At 52.6% G+C, this 23285-nt stretch overlaps 10 protein-coding genes across 10 annotated transcripts; 6 read left to right on the top strand and 4 right to left on the bottom strand.

The window, feature by feature from the left end:
- Positions 1-632: 632 nt before the first annotated feature.
- Positions 633-1568, top strand: STEHIDRAFT_143343 (ras-domain-containing protein; the record flags this gene model as incomplete). Its single annotated transcript, XM_007298338.1, has 4 exons — positions 633-767; positions 834-947; positions 1013-1278; positions 1310-1568. The coding sequence occupies exons 1-4, from the start codon at positions 702-704 to the stop codon at positions 1566-1568; spliced, it is 705 nt and encodes a 234-aa protein (XP_007298400.1). The 5' UTR covers positions 633-701.
- A 1720-nt stretch (positions 1569-3288) lies between these two features.
- On the top strand, positions 3289-4921 carry STEHIDRAFT_116895 (uncharacterized protein). The gene is made up of 4 exons (XM_007298339.1): positions 3289-3335; positions 3409-3493; positions 3566-3927; positions 3994-4921. Exons 2-4 carry the CDS (start codon positions 3473-3475, stop codon positions 4898-4900), a joined length of 1290 nt encoding a protein of 429 aa, XP_007298401.1. The 5' UTR covers positions 3289-3335; positions 3409-3472; the 3' UTR covers positions 4901-4921.
- Positions 4922-5336: 415 nt separating this feature from the next.
- STEHIDRAFT_164221 (uncharacterized protein) lies at positions 5337-7680 on the top strand. The gene is made up of 10 exons (XM_007298340.1): positions 5337-5553; positions 5620-5742; positions 5821-5892; positions 5947-5955; positions 6012-6059; positions 6125-6193; positions 6250-6450; positions 6512-6543; positions 6606-6957; positions 7021-7680. Exons 1-10 carry the CDS (start codon positions 5461-5463, stop codon positions 7444-7446), a joined length of 1425 nt encoding a protein of 474 aa, XP_007298402.1. The 5' UTR covers positions 5337-5460; the 3' UTR covers positions 7447-7680.
- A 273-nt stretch (positions 7681-7953) lies between these two features.
- Positions 7954-9046, top strand: STEHIDRAFT_47689 (uncharacterized protein; the record flags this gene model as incomplete). The annotated part of the gene is made up of 4 exons (XM_007298006.1): positions 7954-8130; positions 8236-8379; positions 8432-8696; positions 8766-9046. The coding sequence occupies 4 exons, from the start codon at positions 7954-7956 to the stop codon at positions 9044-9046; spliced, it is 867 nt and encodes a 288-aa protein (XP_007298068.1).
- A 375-nt stretch (positions 9047-9421) lies between these two features.
- Positions 9422-12086, bottom strand: STEHIDRAFT_143347 (P-loop containing nucleoside triphosphate hydrolase protein). The gene is made up of 2 exons (XM_007298341.1): positions 10459-12086; positions 9422-10381 (listed from the first exon to the last, which is right to left on the bottom strand). The coding sequence occupies exons 1-2, from the start codon at positions 11327-11329 to the stop codon at positions 9495-9497; spliced, it is 1758 nt and encodes a 585-aa protein (XP_007298403.1). The 5' UTR covers positions 11330-12086; the 3' UTR covers positions 9422-9494.
- Positions 12087-12965: 879 nt separating this feature from the next.
- Positions 12966-14532, bottom strand: STEHIDRAFT_135939 (uncharacterized protein; the record flags this gene model as incomplete). Its single annotated transcript, XM_007298342.1, has 4 exons — positions 14293-14532; positions 13961-14233; positions 13154-13872; positions 12966-13067 (listed from the first exon to the last, which is right to left on the bottom strand). Exons 2-4 carry the CDS (start codon positions 14073-14075, stop codon positions 12966-12968), a joined length of 936 nt encoding a protein of 311 aa, XP_007298404.1. The 5' UTR covers positions 14076-14233; positions 14293-14532.
- A 750-nt stretch (positions 14533-15282) lies between these two features.
- On the top strand, positions 15283-15868 carry STEHIDRAFT_47897 (uncharacterized protein; the record flags this gene model as incomplete). The annotated part of the gene is made up of 2 exons (XM_007298015.1): positions 15283-15572; positions 15649-15868. Coding segments are annotated over 2 exons (510 nt in total), but the record flags the coding sequence as incomplete, so codon positions are not given.
- Positions 15869-16923: 1055 nt separating this feature from the next.
- STEHIDRAFT_106461 (uncharacterized protein) lies at positions 16924-18194 on the bottom strand (the record flags this gene model as incomplete). The annotated part of the gene is made up of 2 exons (XM_007298343.1): positions 16924-17794; positions 17851-18194. 2 exons carry the CDS (start codon positions 18192-18194, stop codon positions 16924-16926), a joined length of 1215 nt encoding a protein of 404 aa, XP_007298405.1.
- A 773-nt stretch (positions 18195-18967) lies between these two features.
- On the top strand, positions 18968-21283 carry STEHIDRAFT_164225 (uncharacterized protein; the record flags this gene model as incomplete). The annotated part of the gene is made up of 3 exons (XM_007298344.1): positions 18968-19538; positions 20245-20297; positions 20359-21283. The coding sequence occupies exons 1-3, from the start codon at positions 19188-19190 to the stop codon at positions 21281-21283; spliced, it is 1329 nt and encodes a 442-aa protein (XP_007298406.1). The 5' UTR covers positions 18968-19187.
- Positions 21284-21895: 612 nt separating this feature from the next.
- STEHIDRAFT_106463 (uncharacterized protein) lies at positions 21896-23199 on the bottom strand (the record flags this gene model as incomplete). Its single annotated transcript, XM_007298345.1, has 2 exons — positions 21896-22865; positions 22913-23199. 2 exons carry the CDS (start codon positions 23197-23199, stop codon positions 21896-21898), a joined length of 1257 nt encoding a protein of 418 aa, XP_007298407.1.
- Between the last annotated feature and the right edge of the window lie 86 nt (positions 23200-23285).

Genomic DNA, 23285 nt, shown 5'->3' on the forward strand with positions numbered 1-23285 from the left:
CGACATCATCATCAGAGTCGTCAGATTGGTTCAGGTCGTCCTTGTCGCCAGTATGATGGTATTTCTTGATCTTCGAAAAGAGCTTTTTGTCGTTCAAGAACATGCCTCGAAAGGCTTTCTCGAGGCTAGAGTCGAATTCGCGTGCGGGAGACATAACAGAGGTTGGGGTGTTGACGGAGGGCGTATGTGGGGGTGAAGAGGGGATGCTAGCAGCCGAAGACACGAGAGTAGAGCTTTTATATAGTGCAAGGAGAACAATGGGAATCGGAGTCAAGCAAGGGCGATTGTTCCGACTCGAGGCGGCTGGACACGGCAAGACGCGACACGCAGCAAAGATTCAAAGAGGGTTGCCCACTTCCGTGTCCTATCAAGCTTAGCAGCACGTTTGATGTCGCTGGTGGTAGCCAAAAGATTTTCAAAGGAAACAAAGAGCTAGAATGGTCTTCGATCGCTGTCCGACCGTGTTGTGCGTTGATGATGATGGTGGTTCAGGTTGAAGAGATCGATGAAGTGGCGTGCGCGTGTCAGGGATTTGTGTGGCGTAGCCTGTTCGCCCAATCGGGAATAAGTTCTAGATACGGGTGTGGCTGAGCGACTACCGTTGCTTCGCTTCGCTTCCTCCTTCATGCTCTGACCAACTCGCCTTCATATATATCCACCCGTAGTCGGTGTAGACGACCTTAAGTTAACAGCTAAATCTTATGCTGACCATCAAGCTCGTCGTTATTGGGAACTCTGGTGTGGGGAAGACCAGTCTTCGAGGACAGGTGCGTTTCATCTATACAGTGATAGCCACTCGTGTGCTAATTTGCGGTCTCGTTTCTGCTTCTCAGTATATCTCTGGACGATTTTCGACGGGGTATAGGGCTACCATTGGGGCTGATTTTATTACCAAGACGCTTCCTCACCCTACCAATCCGAAGGAAACAGTGACACTCCAGATCTGGGTCCGTCCCATACTCCCGCTCCTGTCCTTGATTTGTTAGAGTCTAACCTCAACTTTGTGTCGTAGGATACAGCAGGACAAGAACGATTTTCCTCGCTGTCATCAGCATTCTTTCGTGGCGCCGATGCAGCTCTACTCATGTACGACGTGAACCAACCCTCGAGTCTTCGCGCACTAGATAAATGGTGGGACGAATTCTGCACGAATGCACCTCTAGCGGAGGAGGACATGGAGGATTACTGCTGCGTCGTTGTCGGTAATAAGATGGACTTGGTCTCTCAGCAGGGCGAAGGCTCCTCTGGGCCAGCGGTTAGCGAAAGGGAGGCGTCAGAGTTCATTGAGGAGCTGATCCCCCGCACTCAGGAGTCCGACAAATCGTCTGCGCCACATACGCCACATCACTCCGAACCCCCGCCTCATCCCATCACACACATCTCTTTCGATACCTCAGACTCAGACGACGTCAATGCTTTGCCCAGTGGCCCTGCCTTTCCCGACACACCTGCCTCCGAATCCATCACCATCACCCATTCCCGCCATCACCTTGCCAAACAACCATCCAGGACACACAGCGCGCACTCGCATCGCTCTGCATTACCACCGGGAACCGTTGACACAATAGGAACCATGCACACGGGATACACATCCTTCCACACACCCTCATCCTCCTACTTCGACGTCTTCGAATCCGCCCGTTCCTCGCCCATCCCCCATTCACGCTCTGCCTCTCGTTCTCGCTCCGTCTCCTCATCAATGCGCTCCAGATCGAGATCGACACCTCGACCACCAGTGCCCGATTTCGTACTAGGCGAATCACTGGCCTTACGGAGAAGGCGGTCCACGTCCTCGTTATCGAGTCTCTCGGCATACGCACCCACGATCACACCCTCCCTTTTCACCAACCGAACCGCCCGGCCAAATCGGCACGGTCACGACTCGTCCTCTACACCTCCGACTCCAACAGATCATCCCCCCCGCTCTCGCTCCTCGTCCATATCCTGCTCTTCTTCCACACATCATCCAACATTCACACCACCAACATCAACGTCGATCGCCCCCGACCGTGGACCGCGACATTTCCTCGCTTCTGCGAAAACAGGAGAGGGAGTTGCTGATGTGTTCAAATATATATGTGCGAGAGTAGTGAAGAGATGGGAGTGGGAGGAGGCGCGACAGGCAAGGTTGATGCATTTTGGAGAGGCGAATAGGCCGGTCTCGGCGTTTGGGGAGGGAAGAGGTCAGCGGGGGAGGACAGGGATCGGAAGTGTGATTAGGTTGAGGTTGGGGATGGATGGAGGTGCGGGTGCAGGTGGAGAACGGATAGGGTGGGGAGCGGGGTGTTGTTCGTCGTAGGTAGGGCATGGATAGCAGGTGTGTATACGTCATTTGATGGGTTTATTATGGTATTTATATTTTCGCTTATGCTCTTTGAATCCCGAGGACTGTTAGACGTGTTAGTTAGCATGAGCTCCGGCTCAATCGCCCTTATGGCTGAAGTTCGTATATATTGGCTCAACCGCAACATATGGCGCTGTGGCGCAGCTTTTGATCGGAGCCTAAAATTCAGTAACAAGAAATTCGGTCGAACGATCATCGTGCAAACATCAGTTACTTGCAGTTGAGTTGATGATAAGTAATAACAATGAAGTGGGACGGAGGATCGTTCGGCCTGAGTTGGAACTTGGATGAGTTGCTTGTCGATGTCAAATTTGATGATATCAGCGCGGAGGCTGTATTTTTTTTTTGCTTTTGTTTTATTCGCTTATTTATTTTTAGTTCATCTCGCATTGTCCCTTATGTATCCATCCCGCGCCTGCACTACGGTACATACGTAGTACGTCCGAAGACGGACTGCACGTATACACTCTCCAGAAAAGGTCATGAACGGTGATGATGTCATTACCTAGTTCAGTGCAAACAAGGAACAAACAGTCCATCCGCACCTCCCTTTTCAACCACCATGCCTGAACTGAATCTTTTTGAACTCCCTCTGTCGTACCCGCCTGATGGATACGGTTGGGACGAACGTTCTATGTCAGAGCTGTCGACGACCACAGCTTTTCGGACAGGGTTGGACCGGCGGGACACCTTCCTCGGTGTCGGACGCTGCATCGTCTGCGGTTTTCCTTCGAGAAACGCTTTACAGTACTGTCATATCATCATGCAATCAGAGGTCGATGTGGTAAGTGAATTCGCTGGCCGGACAGCCTTCAAAGCTAATATAAAAAAAGGTGGCGCCACAGTGGCACCGCGAATTGTCGGAGACTCGGAGTCCCAAAAATCAGGCGAGCGCGTTCAGTTGGAAATTCAGATGGACCACTTCCTTCATCAACGGCAACCACCACGATCCCGAGGCCGCAGTGCACAAAAGATTTTGGCTGATTGATATGTAGGCTCGTTTTACTGTTACTATCGTGCTTTACGAAGCTGATCAGTGCGTACGCAACGGGCTCGGTCGACAGTTTGAAACTCTGCTGAAGGGAGCAACGGAAGTCCAGACTCGGACAGCAACTATCTGTCCCTCCCATGTCGTCCTTGTCTACTCGGGTTAGTACGCTTACTCTTTAGACAATATACTCAACTTTTGGTAGGCTTATACTTCTTATTTCTGCCTTCCAGCGTGCTACTGCACCCTCAATTGATAGCCTGCCCCCCGAACTACTCTCAGAAATATTTGAATACTGCTTACTTTTCGACGAGAGCGATGCCAAACGTGCAAAGGCGCGGCATTTTCCCGTCTTCAACTCAGTGACCGCTGCTAGCCCGCGCGATTCCCCGAAGAGCATAGACGATGCGAAGACCATTAGGGCGATTTCTCGCGCCTCGAAGTATTTTGCAGGAGCTGCAGAACCGTTCAGGTTTCGCACACTGTTCATCACGGTCTCGAGCCTGATCGAGCTTATGCGAACGATACGCTCGAAAATACGCGTCAAGGGCTATATTCGCCATCTGCACGTTATCGTTATGGCGAACAGCATAAAGTAGGGTACTCGGAGTGCTTACCCAAATAGCACTCGACGCTGATTTTTTCAATGATATGGTTTCAGGGTCGAAGATCACTACAAAACATCCGGAATGCTGTCGCTCCTCCTATCGCTGACGGGCCCTACCCTGCAAACTCTGAGCGTCGTTCTCTTCGAACAAGATGACGCTCGTCGCCTGGATTTCTTGCATTCCATTCTGAAGACGCCTTTCCTATCTCTATCCGTCTTCCTCCTCCGCATCAACAAAATCTCGGTCTTACCCGCGACCTATTATTCTGAAATAAACATGCCCGTTTTACGAGACCTACACATCTCCTCATTAGCCAAAACGGACGACCAATGGCATGCGATCGCCAAACTCGCTCGAAGACTCCCCGCTCTCACATCCATGGTCTTACTTGGGCCCTTCAACACCAGCGACTACGCAGCGAACGGCGAAAGGTCCACGATCCGTATAACCGACGACGCACTCCACGAGATCAACGATCACAAGAAATACCGACAGCTTCGCCTTCCAAGGACCGTTCGTCGCGTTCTCGTCTCGGAACAATATGGCGCCTATCACGAGAAGGATACACAAGGCCCTTTCATTCCGAGTCCAGATTTCCTCAGCTCGATTTCTCCTGTCAAGTATCGGAAGGGTCTTTTGATTGCTTACGATGCGATGAGAGGTTTAGATGAGGGAACGTGGAAGGTCTATAGACGCACGAGAGGGATGTCTGTTCCGAGTGGATCGTCCATTGTTGGGAGATATGACGTGGAGTATTTTCCGTTGATGTTGTACGGGCTGGCGACGCTGACTGGATGGGAACCTAACTCGGAGGATGATGCTGACTCTGGAGATGACAGCTCAGAAATTGCGAGCCTGTCCGGTGAAGATTCAGATGTTGAAGAGGAGGAGCAGGAGCAGGAGGAAGATGAGGAGAGTGGAAGTGGAGAAGGCGCAGAGTACGATCTGTTTGGGTTTTGAGAATTGTGACGGTCATGATCTCTATTATTAGGACTAGATGCAATGGCTGTAAGCGACTGTTACGATGATGACACTCGGGGATTTGATGAGAGAGTCAATGTTCAGGAAACCCTCTGTGGCCCGAGCCACCAAATCCCGGACGCCACACCGACAGGTCAGATTGAAAGTCCGCCTCGGTAGACAAAGTCGGTCCTCGATTCTTCAAGTTGTTGCTCTTGCCTCCCATGCACAATGTAACCCGTCTTCTCGTCTAACATTTTCTGACATAGACAACTCGTGGTGGATAGCGGCGAATCTAGTGAGGGAGCAGAATTCTTGTGGCGTTGAGTGTCGGTGACGCCACGTCTTTCGGAAATGGGGCCACAGCAAGGCTGCAGACGCCGCCTGGTCCCCCACCGTACTGTTAACCACAGGACTCGATGGCTAACCAAATAGTCTTGCGATGCTCTCGCTCGACGACGCGTACCGTCACGCGTGACTAGCGCAGGGTTCAACTTGACGGCCACCATCAACGACGACGAGCACCTCTACTTCTCGTGACCATCCCTACCCCTGTGGACATGATGCGTCCTAAGTTCGGAGAAATGGTCTCGAAGAGTTATCGTCCAAGTGCTACTCATCCAATACCTTCATCTCCTGATGGCGAGAAAGTTGTACGCGCTCTTTGCATTATATCTACCTTTCAACCATGCTGAGACAGTACGCCATTTTATCTCCAGAGTACACCAAAAAGCCATGCTGTATCGATTACCTCGGTCAAGAGCTCTAATATCAACGGGGGTATTGAGGACGGAGATGCGCAGAGGGTAATATCAGAGGGTACGACATCCGCGAACAAGCAGGTGGGTTGCTCTGCTTTTATTTTAGCATCCGCTCTGTTCCTCATGGCTATAGTATTGTTGAATCGCGTCGTCGTATAGATACAATCTCTTATAGCGGACCGAACTACTGTCGTTCAGGCATTTCAAATATTCCTCGAGAAGGCTAATAAAGTACGTAGGCGCGTTGAGATGCTACTTATATGATTCTCACTTTATATACACCAGGAGATCACCGTGAGTCCGCCTTTGTTGATGTCTTCGGGGTGACGTCATGACGCATTGATCTGCAGACTCTGCGAGAAGCCCAGAGTGACTGGTCCTTACGAGAAATGGAGTTGGTATGTATATCGCTCTTGTATTTCCTTCTTTCATCACGAGATTGACATGCGCTATGGGGATAAAGGTGGGACATATCGAATACCTCGAAGAATCTTTGGAAGCAGCGCGAGGCTACAAACGAGCTTACTCTGAGGTCGGTTCTCTTGTGTTTACCTCAGGCTTATATTGATCTTACTATACGAATGGCAGGCGATGGATGCTCTGGAAGAAGCGCGTGTAGAGAATACTCTGTTATGCTCGTCCACGTCGCCCCTGAGACCCTCGAGTACAGCCCAGTCAAACCCGGTACGATTTCTTCGGGAAAGGCGGACCTTCTTCGACGAAGACAAGTGGCCTCAATTTCTTCAAATACAGCCATACTCTAGAGCACTGAGATATCAAGATCCCACGGTAAGCCTTTCGTTTCGCTTGTGCTCTTCGCCCTCTCGTTGTTCACATGTAATCACTTCAGTCTCATCGCTACGTGAAGCAAATCTTGACAAAGTCTGTGTCTCGCTGCTTTACGAGGATAACATCGATATCTTACCTTTCACCGTCCGTTTCAGAGATTCCGGCGAGCTGCTCTGGATCAGCGATCTCGACGCTCGCATTATCTGGCCACAGTCTCTTGATCTCCCCTCCAATTCGACCTCGAACTGCGCTACCGATCCAATCGACATCCACCGCGGTCTCATAACCCTCCCTTCCCATCGCTACGATGCCTTAACGCAATCATGGACCGTCCCCACAATACCCATCAAACCCGGCCAAACACGGGAACTGGTCCATCAATCGCGGGCCTCATCGAGAAATTCAAATTGCGCACAAGGTTCGGTGGAGTGGAAATATCTTGGGAGGTATGCGTGTGTTCGGGAGGGACTGGTTGAGATGGAGGAGATTGAGGGTGTGTGCGACAAGGTAGGGTCTTCTTTTGTCGGGATAGCGCCGTTGACGTTGTTGACACCTCTTTTGTGTATGTAGAGATACAGAGATGCACTTCGAAAACAAGCCCTCGTATTACCTTCCGCCCCCTCTCTTGCGTCCTCGTCATTTTTCGACACCTCGACAGCCCGTCCCAACACCCCTCCGTCAAACGCGACAACTCCACCGATACCAGCCACTCAAGACCCACATGCGCCCCTCAAGCGCCTAGTCTCCTCGATGTGGGACTCCAATCCCTCCACTGGCACACCGATCCTCAAGGTCCGCATTCTAGCCCTCGAACGCGTGGACTACAACCCTGAGCTTTCGCTCGCGCTGTTGAGAATGAGTAGTAAGCCTACGCCGATCTTGGTTCCTGTGCAGGGGAGCGTGAAGCCTGTGCATCAGGTGAAGGTCAATTCGGAGGAGAAGAGAAGGGAGAGGAAGGAGAGGAAGAGGAAGAGGAGTGAGGGTGATGATGAATGAGTGGGCCTCCGAGTCGGCGAATAGGTCTTGGTTCGAGGACTCCAAGGGGAGTCGAGATGCCGTTCGGTCCATGGACGATAGTCTGAAGTCGTACGTCTTGGGCGATGTGATTGATCTGGCTGCATTTCTTGCTCTTTCTTGAGGATTGTTTTGTTTTGACTCAAGCTTTATCTTGCTATCGATGGCTGTCGTTTTTGTGCTGTTCTTTCGTTCTGGTTACTCTACTTCTCTCGGAAAATGGTCGACGAATATAATACATGCATACGGTACATATAGCACATCGATTAGTATCTTAGGACTGAATCTTCATCAGTCGATATAGCGATGACTCAGTCTAATGCACTGAGAAATAAACATAGGGGTCAGTCTATATTAGGGAACCGGTGGCAGCCGGCGCTGGCACACACTCTTGAAGAAGGCGCAACCTTAATCAGGAAGGAGGGTGTCACGTCTCAGGCTACTGACGCAACTTGCCTTATGTAGACTTCCTTCTGTTCCACCACCACCATGCCTGAACTGACCCTCTTTGAACCCCCTCTGTCGTCTATTCCCGATGGATACGACTGGGAGGAGCGTTCTGTGTCCCAGCTGTCGACGACCACGACTTTTCGAGCGGGTTTGGACCAGCGGGACACGTTCCTCGGTGTCGCACGCTGCGTCGTCTGTGGATTTTCTGACAGTGACGTATTAGAGCACTGTTATATCATCAGTCCGAAATCCTACACAGTCAGTAGAGTCGTTGGCGGGGCCAATTTTCAAGGCTGATATAAGATGATGATCATACTCTAGTGGCCTAATTTACGTGCAACCGGGTGGGTCCCGTCGCCTGCTAAACAGACCGAAACGCACGAACCGCGCAATGCTCTTCGGATGTGTCCCACCCATTGCACCCAATTCAATACGTTCCGGTATTTTATACGCTACATGCCCGAAGTGGGTTCACTCCCTTTATGTACCTGTTCGATCGATTCCTAACTTTCAACAGGAGCGGAAGTTCATCCTTTTCAACCACTCTGGGAAGGATAATCTCGCTCAGTATCACGGCAAAGCGATTGCGCTCGATATCGGAGATCGTCACGCACCTTTCCCCGCACTCTTCATCCTCCACGAAATGCGCGTCAGAGCGCACTTCCCGTTTCACTCTACGGTCGAAGCCCCCGATGAAATCCTCTGGCAAGACTGGATCACCTCGTCGGGTGTGTTGCGACCTGACCCGAGTGAAGGTCTTTTCATCAGAGAGGGTCCACCGCGTCCTGCGCGTGCACCCACGTCCCACTCGCAGGGCGTATTGCGACCCGGCCCGAGCCTGTTCAGGACAGAGCGTCCACCCCGTCCACCACCACCACCACCACAACAGCAACAACAGTCTTCGACACAAGCAGGAGATGCATCCGAGTTACCGGCACAAGCTCCCATCTTAGGTATCGGAAACGACACGATCGCGGCCATTCTTGGAGCGACGCGTGCGATGCCTTCGTGGAGGGCGTCCCAGATGGAGGGAACGAGCTGGGACGGGACGGCGGAGGAGAATCGCGCGAAGTATATGGCTTTGTTCCCTGATGAGGATCTGTCCAAGAACCCTTTCCCTTCCTCAGACTGAGCATGCCGTATGCGTCTCGAGCGTTTCTTTCCGATTTGCACGTTGCCTCCCATCTGTCGTTGTAAGTTAGCGTTTAGCAGGCGCACCTCCCTGTGCTAGTAGCCTGTGTCACTCGTGTTCTTGTTCCTTTTTGGCGTCAGTCCCTGTGGACACTGAAGCATTGCCCGATGTTACGAAAGGACCGTATGTAAAATTCGCCCGCAGAACCCTGTCGCCTACGTTCCGTTCTTCTTGTATCTTGGTCTCTGAGTCTAACTCGCCCTGTTGTATTTGCTGGCAGCCTTGTCTCTCTTCACCACTCTCGTTAGTGAATGGTTCCCCTGCAATGTAACGTTTCTATATCCATGAGTCTGTCTTCAAATATCATGAACGGTGGTGATGCAATTGATGTATGCCTACAAAGATAAATTATCCCGACGCGCAAATGTCGCCTCTTCGCCGCGCACGCTCACTTCCTCTTCCTCAACTCCTCCACCCTCTTCCTCAACTCCCTCCCCCTCTCGCTCCCCCTCCCCTCCTTCGCAAAAAGCACAACAGTCCCCTCCCGTCCCGCCCTCGCCGTCCTCCCCGCCCTATGCAAAAAGTCCGCCGTGTTCCGCGTCGGGTCGACCATGAGTACGTGCGTCACTTCCGGTGCGAAATCGAGGCCGCGGGCGAGGAGCGAGGTGCTGATCAATATTCTTGGCTCATCCTCATTTTCCTCCTTTTCCTTCCTCGCCGGTTCAGGAGCGCGAGAGGAAGAGGAGGAGGAAGAAGAGCGCGCAGGGTTTAAGAAGGGCTGAATATGCCGATTGGAACCATACGCCCTCCCCGCATCCTCGACGCTCACGTTTCCCCCTCCACCCGTGACGACAACGACCTTGAACCCCCTCTCCCTCAAAAACTTCCCCAGCTCCACCGCCTGCGTCTTCTTCTGCCTAAATATCACCATCTTCGTCTTCTTGCCCTTCGTTCCCCCGTTGACGCTGGCACCGGACCCCTCGAGGGCTTGTTGTGCCCAGATGAACTTGATCTTGCGTTCGATGTCGGCGTAGGGGTTTCCGGTCGTGTATGGGTGATGTTCGATGCGGAGGTTGGTCGGGAAACGGTGTAGACGGGGAGAGGCGAGGCGGGTGAGGGTGGGGTGATAGGTGGAGAGGTAGGTGGAGAGGGAGGTGGGGATGGTGGCGGAGGTGAGGATGAAGTTGAAGGGGTAGGCGTGGGGGAGGGTGGAAGAGGGTGTGGAAGTGGTGGTGGTGGTGGTGGTGGAGGCTGGAGGGGAGGGAGGGACGGTGTATCCCCGTGCGGCTGCGATTTCGGAAAGTAGACGGGTAGTCTCTTGTTTGAAGTCCGAGTCTATCGTACACGTGATTCGGGGGTCAGTTCCAAGTCTCCTCACAAACCACGAAAATGAAAGAGAAATTAAAACACACCAAGCAACGTATCCGCCTCATCCACAACCACCCACTCCACCCCCTCCAACCCAACCTCCCTCGGCCCCACGACCCACTTCCTCCCTCCCCTCTCCGCAGTTGCAGCCTCCGCATTCCTCCTCGCCTCCCGATCCCACCCATGCCCCATCACCATCTCCAATAACCTCTTCGGCGTCCCCACGAGCACGTCCACGTCCCTTCCCTTTCCGCGCACAGAACTCCCGTTCACTTCGAATTCACCTTCTTCGTTCTCTCCGTCCCATGCTTTGGCCATTCGTGAAGCCGACATATTCCTTCCTCCCGTTCCTGCCCTCATGCTGAGCTCGGAGGACTGAGAGGAGGAGTGGGAGGAGGAAGACGAACGCCCGTCATTAGGCACGTTCGCCCGGCTCGCGCTCATCACTCTCAATTTAATATTATGGATCAATCCTTTCCCGAAACTCGCGAGCTGGCGGGAGAGCTCGTGTGTCGGGGCGAGGATGAGGGCGCGGGGGTTGAGCGGGGCTGGTGGGCGGCGTGAATCATGAGGGAGCTGGGTGGATGAAGAGGAAGAAAGTTCGGATTGTTTGAGCGATTGGAGGAGGGGGAGGAAATAGGCTATTGATTTTCCAGAGCCTGTTTCGGATGCGAGTAGGAATTGGCGGTATCCCTGCGTGTTCTCTGTTGCCTCTGCCTCTGCCTCGTTCCCTGGTTCTGCCTCTACCTCTCCATTCACTTCGCTCGTCGACTCCGCGTCCAAGTTGGCGGTGAAGGTAGACTCCGCGGGCTCAGAAAAAGGCTTCAATAACCACCGCATCGCAAGCGCCTGTATAGCCGTCGGCTTCGCGCGCGCGCCGAGAACATCTTTAAGCGAATCGACGAGGCCGGGCATGAGTGGGGGTGAGGCGAAGGTTGTTAGGAGGTCTGTCTCTTTTGCCGCAGTTGTCGTGCTCGAGGTGGAAGTGGTGGTTTTTGAGGAGGAGGTAGAGTTGGAAGAGGGTGCCGGTGCTGAGAAATCGAATTCATCTTGTATAGACCGAGACTCGGGATATAACCTGACGTGCTCTTCGTTGTAAGGAACAGAGGGGGAGGAAGAGGTGAATGTGACGGTGCTTGAAGTTGTTAGTGGTGTTAGGCCCTTTGATCCTGAGCCTGAGCCTGCTCCTGATCCTGAGCCTGATCCTGAGTGCTCTGCAGACGACCCATAGTCATCGTTCGCAGCCCTACGCGCGTTCTTGTCCTTCGAATAAGACCATAATCCGCTCCCCTCGGCTTCTTTTTGCCATTTTGAAGGCTTGGCTCGTCTGGTACGTTGCCTGTCTCTGTCCCTACTATCCCCTTCGCTCACGCCCTCGTCAGCCCTCGCCGTAAGTCTATCTCCTCTTCGATCCCTTTCCTCGCCGTCCCCCGCCTTTCGGGCGTCCCTGTCTCTGCTCCTTCCAACCTCACGACTCCGTCCCCCAGAACCCGAACGAGAATTTGAGTCAGAACGTACGAACTCCGAGCGGATCGTGCCCTGCGAGAGGAGCTTCGACTTTGCGGGTTTCGAGGCAAATTTCGAGTTTCCTCCTGAGCGGGGACGGGGAGGAAAAGATGACGATGATGGTTTTGTGCGTTTGTGGGATGGGGGTGGGGAGGGGCGAGGGGAGGAGGGACGGTAGGTTGATGCTGTGGATTTTGAGAGTTAGCGGCAATGGACGGGGTAAAAGGACGGAGGTGTGGAGGCAAGAGCAAGGCACGAAGGAAAGAACAAAGAGGGAGGAGACAAAGATAAAAGAACGCGTACCATGCGCATATCGAACAGTTCGTTGCAGCCGTACGTGCGTATTTGAAGAGGAGGTGGAGGGAGAGGAAGGGGGATGAGGGAAGTGGAGAGAGGTCCGGAGTCTGAGGGTGGAGGAGAGCATCGTTTTGGTATTAGATGAGTATGACTGGACTCGTCTAGGCCTGTGTTTATATCCCAGGGATCGTCTCGAAGTATACCCAGCTTCGGCAAGCAGGAATGGATGCAGACCTAAATGTCGGAAGGTCGACAGAGGACGACGTCAGTATGTACTTGGGACACGATAGGACTTATATATCTTTGTATCACTGTCAGAGACGTACGAATTCTTCCCGAAACTTCAAAACCCACAACTGTCTCTGCCCGTCCTCGTCCTCGTCCTACACTCTTGAAGTCAGTACCCAGCGTTCCCGACATCACGTCAAAGTTCAAATGATTGTATACGCACCAAGTGAGCTATCGAGCTGTTGCAAAGACGAGACCTGAGACCTGAGTGACTGTCGATGGGACAGTCGAGAGGATGGTTTGTATGCCCAGAGCCGTGACGGACGGACGAGCGAACGCGGTCAGAGGAAGAAATTACGCGCAAAACAAACGCGCAAAATCGCAAAAAGCGATCACGTGGAGGCGCCACACTCGCCACATTCAACCTGTTTGGATTCGGTGGAGGTGCTTTTCTTTCCAAAGTGTCAGCCGGGGACAGTAGGCATCTAGGATATGGAGATGGAGGTCGCATGTCATGAGCTTAGTTATCTGCCGTCCTCCCTGACCAGAAGCTTTTGATCTCGCCGCATAGTTGTAAGAGGGGGGAAAGTGGGTGTAATCCGATAAAATGTATAGTAAGAACCTAAGCATGATGTACGAGAGGTGAGTGAAAGATAATAAGACCGAACATAAACAACCAAAAAATCAAAGATCTCCCGCGACACGAACCTTGCGTCTGCCCAAGATAGCAGACGCAGCGACTCTCGACGCCTCATGATGTCTCGTCTGTCCATGTCCATGGCCATGGCCACTCTCTCTCGACACATGGTCATTTGTGCCTCCAACGCCTGAGCCTGAGCTGCGCACACCATACACATTCCTCTTCTGCTCCCGTTCTCTCCCAGCCCCAGACCAAGTCCCAGCCCCAGACCACGTCCTCGTCCTATTCTGAGTCCTACTCTCATCCGCACTCCTACTCCCGCCACCGCCACCCCCGCCATCCACCTTAGCCTCCCACCTCGACCTCCCCCTCATCCCCCTCTCCCTCTTCCCATCCAACCACCTCCTCACCTCCTCCAACTTCCTCCTAAACGCCTCCGGGTCCATCCTCTCCTTCTCCTCCTCCTCCCTCGCACTCTCCCTCTCCTCCTCCAACCTCCTCCTCTCAACATGCGGAAACTCCTCCCTCTCAAACCGTAGTATAGCTGCTTCGGAATCAGAGATGTGTTCGGAGGTTTCGCGCGCTTTTTGCGTGGCGGGGTCTTCCTTGAATTTTGATTTGGAGTGCCGGCGACGACGGGAGGGACGGGAGGAGGGGGAGTTGGTTGGGGGTGGGAGACCCCAGGGGGAGAGTGGGGGGCCGTCGAGGGGGGAGAAGGGGGATTGGGTGTGTGGGGGAGGGTCCGACTTGGACTTAGACTTCTTTTTGGTGTTGAATCGGTAATTGGCTATGGAAGGGGACGAGGTCGAGTGATTGTATGTAGGTGTGAATTAGATAAGGTGGACGAAGTATGCATGAGTGGTCTGTCTACGCACCGTACATCCTCAATCCTTCCGCCCTCCTTACTGCACATATACTTGTCCTGCTCGTGCTCGAAGACGCGATCGGACCGAGAGACCAGAGAGGCCTGAGAGAACGGGAGGCGAGCATCGTCCGTACGTGGTAGAGTTTTGACGCTTGGGGATTGGGGTGATAGACAACACCCTGTATCTTGAGCTCTTTGGCCGTAAGGGATGGTCAGGCTGCAATTTCGTGTAGTACCAGCCTGAGTGGCAGTCACGGTTACAAGTATCCAAACCACAAGCAATCTAGCTTAACAGAGAGGTCAGCTCTGCAACCCTTAGTCCTATCAATCAGTATCACGCACCCTTATTTGTATTCTCGCACTAAAGAGCTCCTGATACCGAACAGCAATGGTAACAGCACAGAGTAACCAGTCGCGGTAAAGTACGAGTGCACACACGGAGGAAGGCAAGTCCAAAAAACGGACGCGTTCCCGGGCCGCTGCCACGTGGATGACCGCTTCTGTCCACGGCAATTTGGCGGGGTGGGTCCTTGTCTCCAACCATGATCGATTGATCTGTGTCCCTGCTTGTTTGTTTTCCATTGACTTTCTGAGACCAGCCTGGTTGTCACTTATGAACTAACACACTGGATACCTGTGAACTTGAAACCAGACAGGGATAGCGCAGACCGACCACTCTCCCGAGCCCAACTGGCAACGTCACGCTCGTCTGTCTCGAGCTCTTTGGCATCGCTCGCTCAGCTACAGTCCGATCGGAGACCCTCTTGCTTTCATAGCATCATATCAGATCTCGGGCGACTTCGAACAGATACATGGCGGACTACTGGTTAACTAGATGTGGTTTCGATAGCACGCCAGCTGACGGATCAACGACTCTGCGGGGACGAACACTTTTAGATTTAGACTTCAAGGCGGAGGCTCGACTTGCGAGCTTAACTCCCGGTATTATTTGTGCTTTACAGGATGACAGCACCTCGAGGAGGGAGAGGGACATGAAATGATTCTTGTGGCGAGCGTGGATTTTGGGGTACTACAGCTTCATATAAATCGACGCTGGGACTTCATGTGCGTACTACACCCCACGTCCTGGACAAACCTAGCTCCAGCTCCTACAGACATATTGCGAGCTCTACCACTGTGCCGACCTCTCAGTAGTTTCTTTTGCAACCATGGTCACGGTTTTCTCGGTTTCTCAGGCTGCTCCTCAGACAGCGACAGTTTTGCAAGAACGTGAGTGGTCCGCGTCCCGATTCCTGGTGATATATCGAGCATATATCATCTTCCCTCGACACACTTACATACACGTCTTTTGCAGGCCCCGGAAACGATGACGACTCCAATATCGCCTTCCAATCCAACGATGAAGTCCAATTCAGCATACAAAAGAAATATCTTAAAATCGCCACCGGCAGCCTTTCCCCACCTTCATCTTCATCATTAGACAGCGACGTCGTCTTCTTGCTCGAATCCGCGGAGACGCTCAAAATTCTCTTCGGCTTTATATATCCTCGTCGACATCCGAGTCTTCTCGATGTTGAGTTTGGAGTGTTGCAGGATGTGGCGGAGGCGGCGGAGAAGTATAAGGTTTATGCGGCGATGAATCATTGTCAAATGTGCATGACGTGAGTTAAAGTTCACCTTGGACTAGTATTGTGCAGTATGCCAAATCGTGCTGATGTCGACATCGCTTATTTGTAGCCAACGCGTCGCAGAATATGGGCCTGAAGTCGCCGTATACGCAGCCAAACATGGTTATCTGTCGCTCCTGGACTCCGCGGCGCCACACGCTCTCAAAATCTCTCTCGGAGAAATGGCAGATCTTCTCCCTCCACATCTCCTCGCATCATGGGTAAGTAAACATCGTCCACAACCTACAACTGGAACGAAGGCCGAGCTCACATTTATATGTTCGCCATGACGTCTCCGTTTCCGTACTTGCTGAATATACGATTAGATCAAATACTACCAAAAATGGCTCAACGTCCAGCGCCGCGCCATCCTTCGCGGTCTCTCGCACCACCACACCAGCCGTGCCCCACCCGCCATCTGCGCCCACTGGGAACACGTCTACCGCTCCCGCATCCTCACCAAGCTGACGAACGATCTCTCCGTGCTCCTCGATCTAGAGCGGCTGTTTGCGGTCTCGGGTGAATCGAGCGCGCATGGGGATGGGTGTTGTTTGGCGGAGTTGGGGTGGTGGAAGGAGGCGGTGGTGGAGGAGGTGAGGGGGATTGGGTTGTTCTCGGAGGTGGTGGGGATGCGTGATTCAGATGTGGCGTAGAGGGGACAGTGCGTGTGTTTGTTAGCTGGTCAGTGGACAACTTCCTGCGCAGGCCGCGAATATTGGAAAGTCTTTACAATATGTAGTAACTACGCTTACACCGATACATATCATTGCCTTCATGATCATACAAATTCAAATACGGTGAGGTTATAAATTACTCTGTATCGAGGGCACGGGCCATCACATTGCAAGACTCCTAGAAGCGCTACTCCCGTGCGTACAGTCCAAGGAAAACGGACGGCTAAAACCCAGACATCTCACTGAACGTCTCCAGCTCGTAATCGTGCTCACTAAACCCGCGATGCACAGCGAACTCCCTCTCGTAGACGGCCCGAGCCAGGACGTCGTCTGTTCCGTCGGTGCCCACAAGCGTGTCGCCAATAGCGTTGACGAATCACCCCCAAAAATTTGACAGCCAGCGAGACCGCCTTCTATCGAGGTCGAAGATGCACCAATTTCGGTCCATGATATCCACTGCGAGTGACTACATCGACATAATTTCTACTGAACTTGACTCAACCACATATATAAATTATCACTTCAATCAATGACACAAAACGGAATGGGGTGAGACACGAACAATCATGCACCAAGTAATAACGAATGCCAAAGAGGATAGATGGATCCTATTCGTTATCACGATAAAGCGAACATTTTTCGCTCTGCATAGCTTGATAGAGAATAACCAGTCAGTTCCCGTAATGAGAACTCATATCTTCAGCCCGACAGATCGCGTCAATCTCCTCCCGATCCTCACTCGTAACGTCCGTCCACCCTTCCACTCTCTCCACCTTCCCATCTTTTCCCAGCACCAACTCCAGATCCTCCAACGGCACAATATCGAATCTATTTCCAGCCCACGAACCATGACAGAGAGATTCCGGCTCCGGATAGATATCAATCGAGCCGATATATTCAGCCCAGCACGACCGCACGATCAGACGATGACAAAGGCTCCCGGACGGGCCTGCATCTTCGCGAGTATACTCTTTCTTTGTCAGATTACGAAGGATCCACTCTGGTGCCGCGAAGGTACCGTCGTCGTTGGTCCTACGTTGTGCCCCGCCGTGTTTCAGCGTCTGCACACAACGATCGAAGGGCTTGAGCCATGGTCTGAATCCCTCTGATTGCCCGACCGTGCCGAAGTCACCCGTGTACAAGAAGTCTTTCGTAGCGATCGGCCAAGGTTGGGTGAAGAGCACACTTTCCTTCCCGAAAGCGATATCCTGTACGAGAGCACGCATGAGGTTGTAAGGGCGCCGATCTACTTCGTCTGGATCGTCTGGGTCATTCGGCGCCGGTCCAAGATATTCCACCTCAAGATCCTGAGGTAAACTGTTCGTGGCAAAGGCGACGAGGATGATACGATCGCCGGGCCAGAACTCGGCGGATGCTTGTGAGCGAGTAAGCATGCGTACGAGATGGGATTTGCCTATAGCCCAGAAGCGAGAGCTGGTCAGTCCGAGAGCGAGGGCGTCGTCGTAATCGGCGATGAAGGAGAATGTCATGGCGATGAGCTCGTTGGGTAAGGCATTGATAGTCTCTCTTCCAGATCCGCAGCTTGAGCGAATAAGAATTAATCACTAAATACCTTCTCGAGAGTCCGTGTCACTAACCTTGGTATAGAGGGCATCCATTGTAGACGATAGTCATCGTCGTCTTCACGCTCATGCAGCTCGACGTCCCAAAGGGACTTTCCATCCACGTCCTCAAGCGACCACTGTTTCATGCGCTTGCGTTCAGCGAGACGACGAGCAAGCTTGGAATCAATCGCGGCCTGCAGGCCTTTCACACCGTTCCCACCGTTTAGTAGAGGTTCGGACGGGGGAGAGAGCCGGCGCTGAAGACGACTTATCAGCTGGACATACGAGGTGACATCGGAAAAGAACATCTGTCCGAATTCTCCGATAAAGTATGCCTGTCTCTTGTCGAGGTTGACCAGATAGAAAGATTGTGCCATATTGCCCAAGTCACCGAGAATCCAGGCGCTGTCGACTAGAGGAATCGATGGGGGGTACTTGGAGGAGAGAAGTAAGCTCCTGCCACTTGAATGTCCAGAGCCAGGTATTCCCCTTTAGGGAGACAAAAATATTCCGGAGAAGATCAAAGCAAGGTTCGGGTGCGAAGGTGACTGAGAAAGCAAGAAACAAACGACACTGACACTCATGTTGCAGACGGGAATTGCCGCAGCGGAACCTGAACTGGGGGAGCGCAGACTTCGTCTGCAGCAACCTCGCTTGGAGGGGATGGTGGCGCGATCTCAACAGGGAGTTCAAGATACCAGTTTCGTTTGAGCTGCGCTCCGGCGTCTGCCTGTGCGGCACCTGGCAGTTTTGCTCAATCGAAGAAACGAATACAAACAAATCCCACCATGGCAAAAAATGCAGGCCGTCATATTACAATACGTAAGTACAGCATTAAGATCAGAATCCACAAGGACTCAGCTGTACAACAAAACTCCTAGGCGGATATCGGTCTGATAAGTTGACGTCGAACAAAGGTCACCCATATCCAGCTCAAGAACCAAAGACGACACATTGACACGCCTCCAAACCCAACCTGAGCTACGCGTGCGATCTTGCGAGGAAAGAATCATCGTCCTTCCTCTGGAGCCTCTTCCTCGGCGACTCCTGGAGGACACGAGGAGCGGGAGGGACGAGAATGCGAATCTTGACGACGTCAGCGACGTAGTGTACGAGCCGGACGCACTATCCGACTCTCTGGAGGCAGCGGCGTAGTGTGTTAGAGAGAAGCTGAGAGCGATGGTAGCGCCACAGAGTGCAATGTCGTAGCCATTGGGCGTGATCAAGTCACCCATCTACATTATAAGCAGGGAATGGGGTGGGTATCCTTCATCTTCTCCAGTTTGGCTTTGGCTATGTGGCTTCGAGTCGGGAGGTTCTCGAACTTGAATTAGAGTGGCAAGTCTAAGAGATGTGCGTGGGTGAGTGCCATGAGGAAAGCCAGAGAACGAAAGACGAAGGCCGAGAGCAAAATCGGGCGCACCGTCATCCCCGCCTTCCGCCACAAACAAACTCTTTTTGACATCGCGAGCGGTCAAAAGGTGGGGGTTACCACGAACCCGGAGACCGATGTCGATCTCGCCAACGGAGCACGCGGCGTCATATCAGGTATTGTTCTGAATCTAGCAGAGCCACCTCTAGGAAACGGGGACGTGGTGGAGTTGAAGTACATACCGGCATACATCCTCGTGAAACTGGACCGCACACAGGCGAATCAATTAGCTGGCCTGGAGGATCAAGTAATTCCGATCTTGCCTCTCACTCACGAACCTTCGAGACTCGTGCGCGGGTCAATCGCAAGACGCGGACGAGGAGGGTCTGGGTGACGTGGCGACAGTTGATGATCGCTGCGTACGCCTTCACAGACTACCGAGCACAGGGGCAAACCATTTTATATGTCATAGTCGACATCCTCCGAGAGGCGGGCTGTCATTATTCAACCTCTATGTTGCACTATCCAGGAGCCCAGGAAGGGCCACAGTCCGCCTTCTGACAGACTGAGACGACAATCTATTTCTGCAAGCGCGCGCGGCACCAGTTTTAGACGAAGATGATCGGTTGAAGGAATTGGACAGGAATACAAAGCAGCAGTGGTGGGTGGTGATGATGAACAGTCTTGTAGCGGCGACGGCGTTAGACGAGTCCGTTAGTTTCTGAGCAAGAGGACAAACGAATTGTGGCACGAGACAAAAAGTGTAAGTATGTAAGCTATTTGCACTTGTTGAAACGGGAGCCCGACGTCATAATTACGGCGGTGCGAAGGACCTTGTAAGCAAGGTAATGGCCCTCGACACGCTCACGTGATGACTAATTTAGTAACACGCGTTTTTCTTGCGTCGTCTTCCTGTCAAACACGAGTTTCTTCTCTCTCTGGTCTACATTCACAATCCTATCCAAATCATGGACCGCCGACAGATGGAAGCGATGCTCCGCGCGATGAATTCGAACGAAGGAAGGTAAACGTGAACACATTTCGTCATACAACAGGCTATGGAGACTGAACCTTCTTCTCTAAGGTCACTAGAAGAACTCTGTAGGACGTACGCACTCTTTTTTTGTGTACAGTCTATACCCAACCCATTTACGATCTACTCAATTTAGAACCGATTCCCTCAAAGGGGCTGAGTCCCAACGCCTCCGCCTACACTTCACCAGCATCTGCATGGAACCCTTCCGCGACCTCGACGACTACGGCCTACTCCTTTTCTCCGCCGACCTACCTTCCATTAAAGCCGACTTCCTCTCCCGCACACGCCGCCTCTCCGGCTCTACCGCCGCTGCTGCCGCTGAACTCTTCAGTCTGCACTACGGACCGACGAAAACGCCGATATTCAACGTCAAGTTGCTGCTAACGTGCATCATCCGCCCGCAGCTCAAAAAGGAGTGTCGTGAGGTGGCGAAGTATTTGGCGCACGAAGCCCGAGTTCCGGTCGACGGGCGGGATCTGAGCGGTTCGACTGCGTTCATGCATTCCATCTCGACAACGCCCGCGTTCGAGCCAGAGTTTGCGCGAATACTTCTGGAGGCTGGTGCTGATCCGGTTGCAAGGGACAGGTATGGAGGGACGTGCGCGTTGGAGATGGCGAAGGTATATGAGTTGAGTGGCGAGAGTCTGAAGATGAAAGAGAGGGCGCTGAAGTTTTGGTTGGATAATGGAGGGGATGTAGACTTGAAGGATAACGATGGAATGGATCCAAGGCGGATGATTGAGACGGCGCGGAGAAGGGCATTACAAAGTGGGTTGGGAAGTTGGAAGATGGCGGAGATTGTGGCAGAGTGGGATCGGACGAGGGGAGAGAGGAAGGGGAAAGCAGCGGCTCGCGCTTATGCGAAAATGTCGACGGCGGATTTGGTTGGCGGGCCTGAGCTGCTCTATGATGGGAAGTCCTGCATGTCGTGTGGAAAGGGGAGAGACGGAGAGCCAGTGGACTTGCAGTGTTGTTCGAGGTGTAAGACGGTGAAGTATTGCGGGAAGGACTGTCAGAGGTTGCACTGGAAATTCCACAAGATCACTTGTGGAACTTAGAGCTACAAGCGTGAATAGTGTTGTGTTTGATATTCATGTCACCTTGACGTATCTTGTTCAGTTCTTCTAGCTATTCAATGGTTCATCCCATATCCAGTGGTCGACTCCAAGTCGCCTAGTACTAAGTAGTATGATCATCCTGGACCATCGACACGGTGACCTGAGAGCTAAGGGTCGATGTGCTTGAGATGACGGCTCAGTAGATAATGGCCTGAAAACAAACACAAACGAAAATACTAAATGCAACGTCACCGCAACGGCCAATAGTGTTCGTACTTCGTCAAGGCTGGGACGGAACGACCTTATCAAAACCAAACCTCGCTAGACCCCACTTCACCTCCAGCTCCTCGTCGAGCTCCCTCGTCACGCTATAACTGAAATATAACCCCCCGAACGTGGTGCCGGAAGGCCCATAATCTATCACGTTCTTCAAATCCTTGCACTGCATTGCCAGCTCCCTCACACCTGCAACAGGCCCTAGCTCGCCACCGTTGACATTGAGATGCTCCGTGGAAGTGACCCAGTCACGGGTGATGTCATCATCAGTGAGGTCGAAGGAGATGTCTTTGATGCTAGCGACGGAGGGTTGCTTGGAAGTGGAGAGATCGTCTTTCAGGGGAAAGTTTGAGAGGGTAAGTGTCGTGAGATAGCGAAGGTTAGTGGCGTGGGTGTGAAGGATAGTGAAGAGGTCTTGCTATAAAGAAGGATGTCCGTAAGCGACAAAGCAGCGTTGCGGCAATCCAAAAAAGAGTATACCACGGAGAAAACATCGTCCTCGACGGAAGTTTTGATTATGCTGAGCCTCCGAATAGACGACAAAAACTTCAAGAACAGCGGCAGTCCAGCACTGCTCTGCGACGTGAGCCGCAAGGTCGCGCCGACGATGGACCACGCGGGTGTGGCCGCAAATCCGTTGTAAGGATCTCTCGACAGCTCAACTTCTTCGCACTGGAAGGCACTGTGCAGACCTCTGTCCTTCGCTTCCACGAACATTTCGGAGAAACAAGGAAGGCACGAAAGCGATCGGAGGTTGAGCGAACTTGCTCCTCGAAGAGTGATGGACTCAAGCGATGAGTGGCGTGCCACGATGGCGCTCGCGGCATCCGGTGAAGGAAACAGATCCGTCGGCGCAGGTAAAACGATTGATCGAAGCCCGGACAGCGTGCAGTCTCCCAGCTCCTCTAGAGTGGATCGGCTCAAATATAAGCTATCCAGACGAGCACCACCGTCCTGAAGAAAATATTGGGGCATTGTCTGCCAGGCGCTGGGAGGCAGCCGAAAATGTCGGCAGCATATCCTCCCGAGGGAGTTGGCAGAGGTCAATGGTAGGGTATGAATCTGGTAGGCATCCTCGAGCGTAACCGTCTTCAAATTAGGATGGGCGTTGATGGTCACTAGAATGTCGGAGGAAAGTGCGAAAAAAGTGCCCAAAATGTCGAGGGAGATGAGGTTGGGAAGGGCTGAGATCAAATCCTGGATGATCTGACGGATGGGAGGGTGACGCGCATCGGGGGCCGTTGCAGTGATAGGGTCATGATTACCCCGAACATTATCACGAAGCCTCGCATGCCTACGTTGCAGTCTGAGAAAAGATACGCAAGAGAAGAGTCTGAATAGAAAACGACGAACCGAACGAGACCGCATAGCTCCTTGTTTGAAAACAGTTTTCGTGATATGTGTACTTGCTGGGAGTCCATCGAACGAATGCCGCAGATGCTAACCCAGGCATTTCTGTATAGCAGTGATCTGCAGACGTCCCGGAGTCGCTGGTTTGTCGAGCATACGTTTCGCAAGTTGACATCGAAAGACACAGGAGCGATGGGTCTTGTTTTGGAGTGTTCTGGGTTACTCCACTCCTCGAGGAAGTAGAGAGCAATGTAACGAATGATTTCGTTAGGAAGGGACAAAAGCGCCATTGTCATAGAAGTTCAGAAGGTTTTGGCTGAGCTAGTTGAGGGGGAAAGTACTATGAAGAGAATCCAAGCCTAGCACGGACCTTTTG

The sequence above is a fragment of the Stereum hirsutum genome, assembly GCF_000264905.1.
Source record: "Stereum hirsutum FP-91666 SS1 unplaced genomic scaffold STEHIscaffold_1, whole genome shotgun sequence".
NCBI classification, from domain to species: domain Eukaryota; kingdom Fungi; phylum Basidiomycota; class Agaricomycetes; order Russulales; family Stereaceae; genus Stereum; species Stereum hirsutum.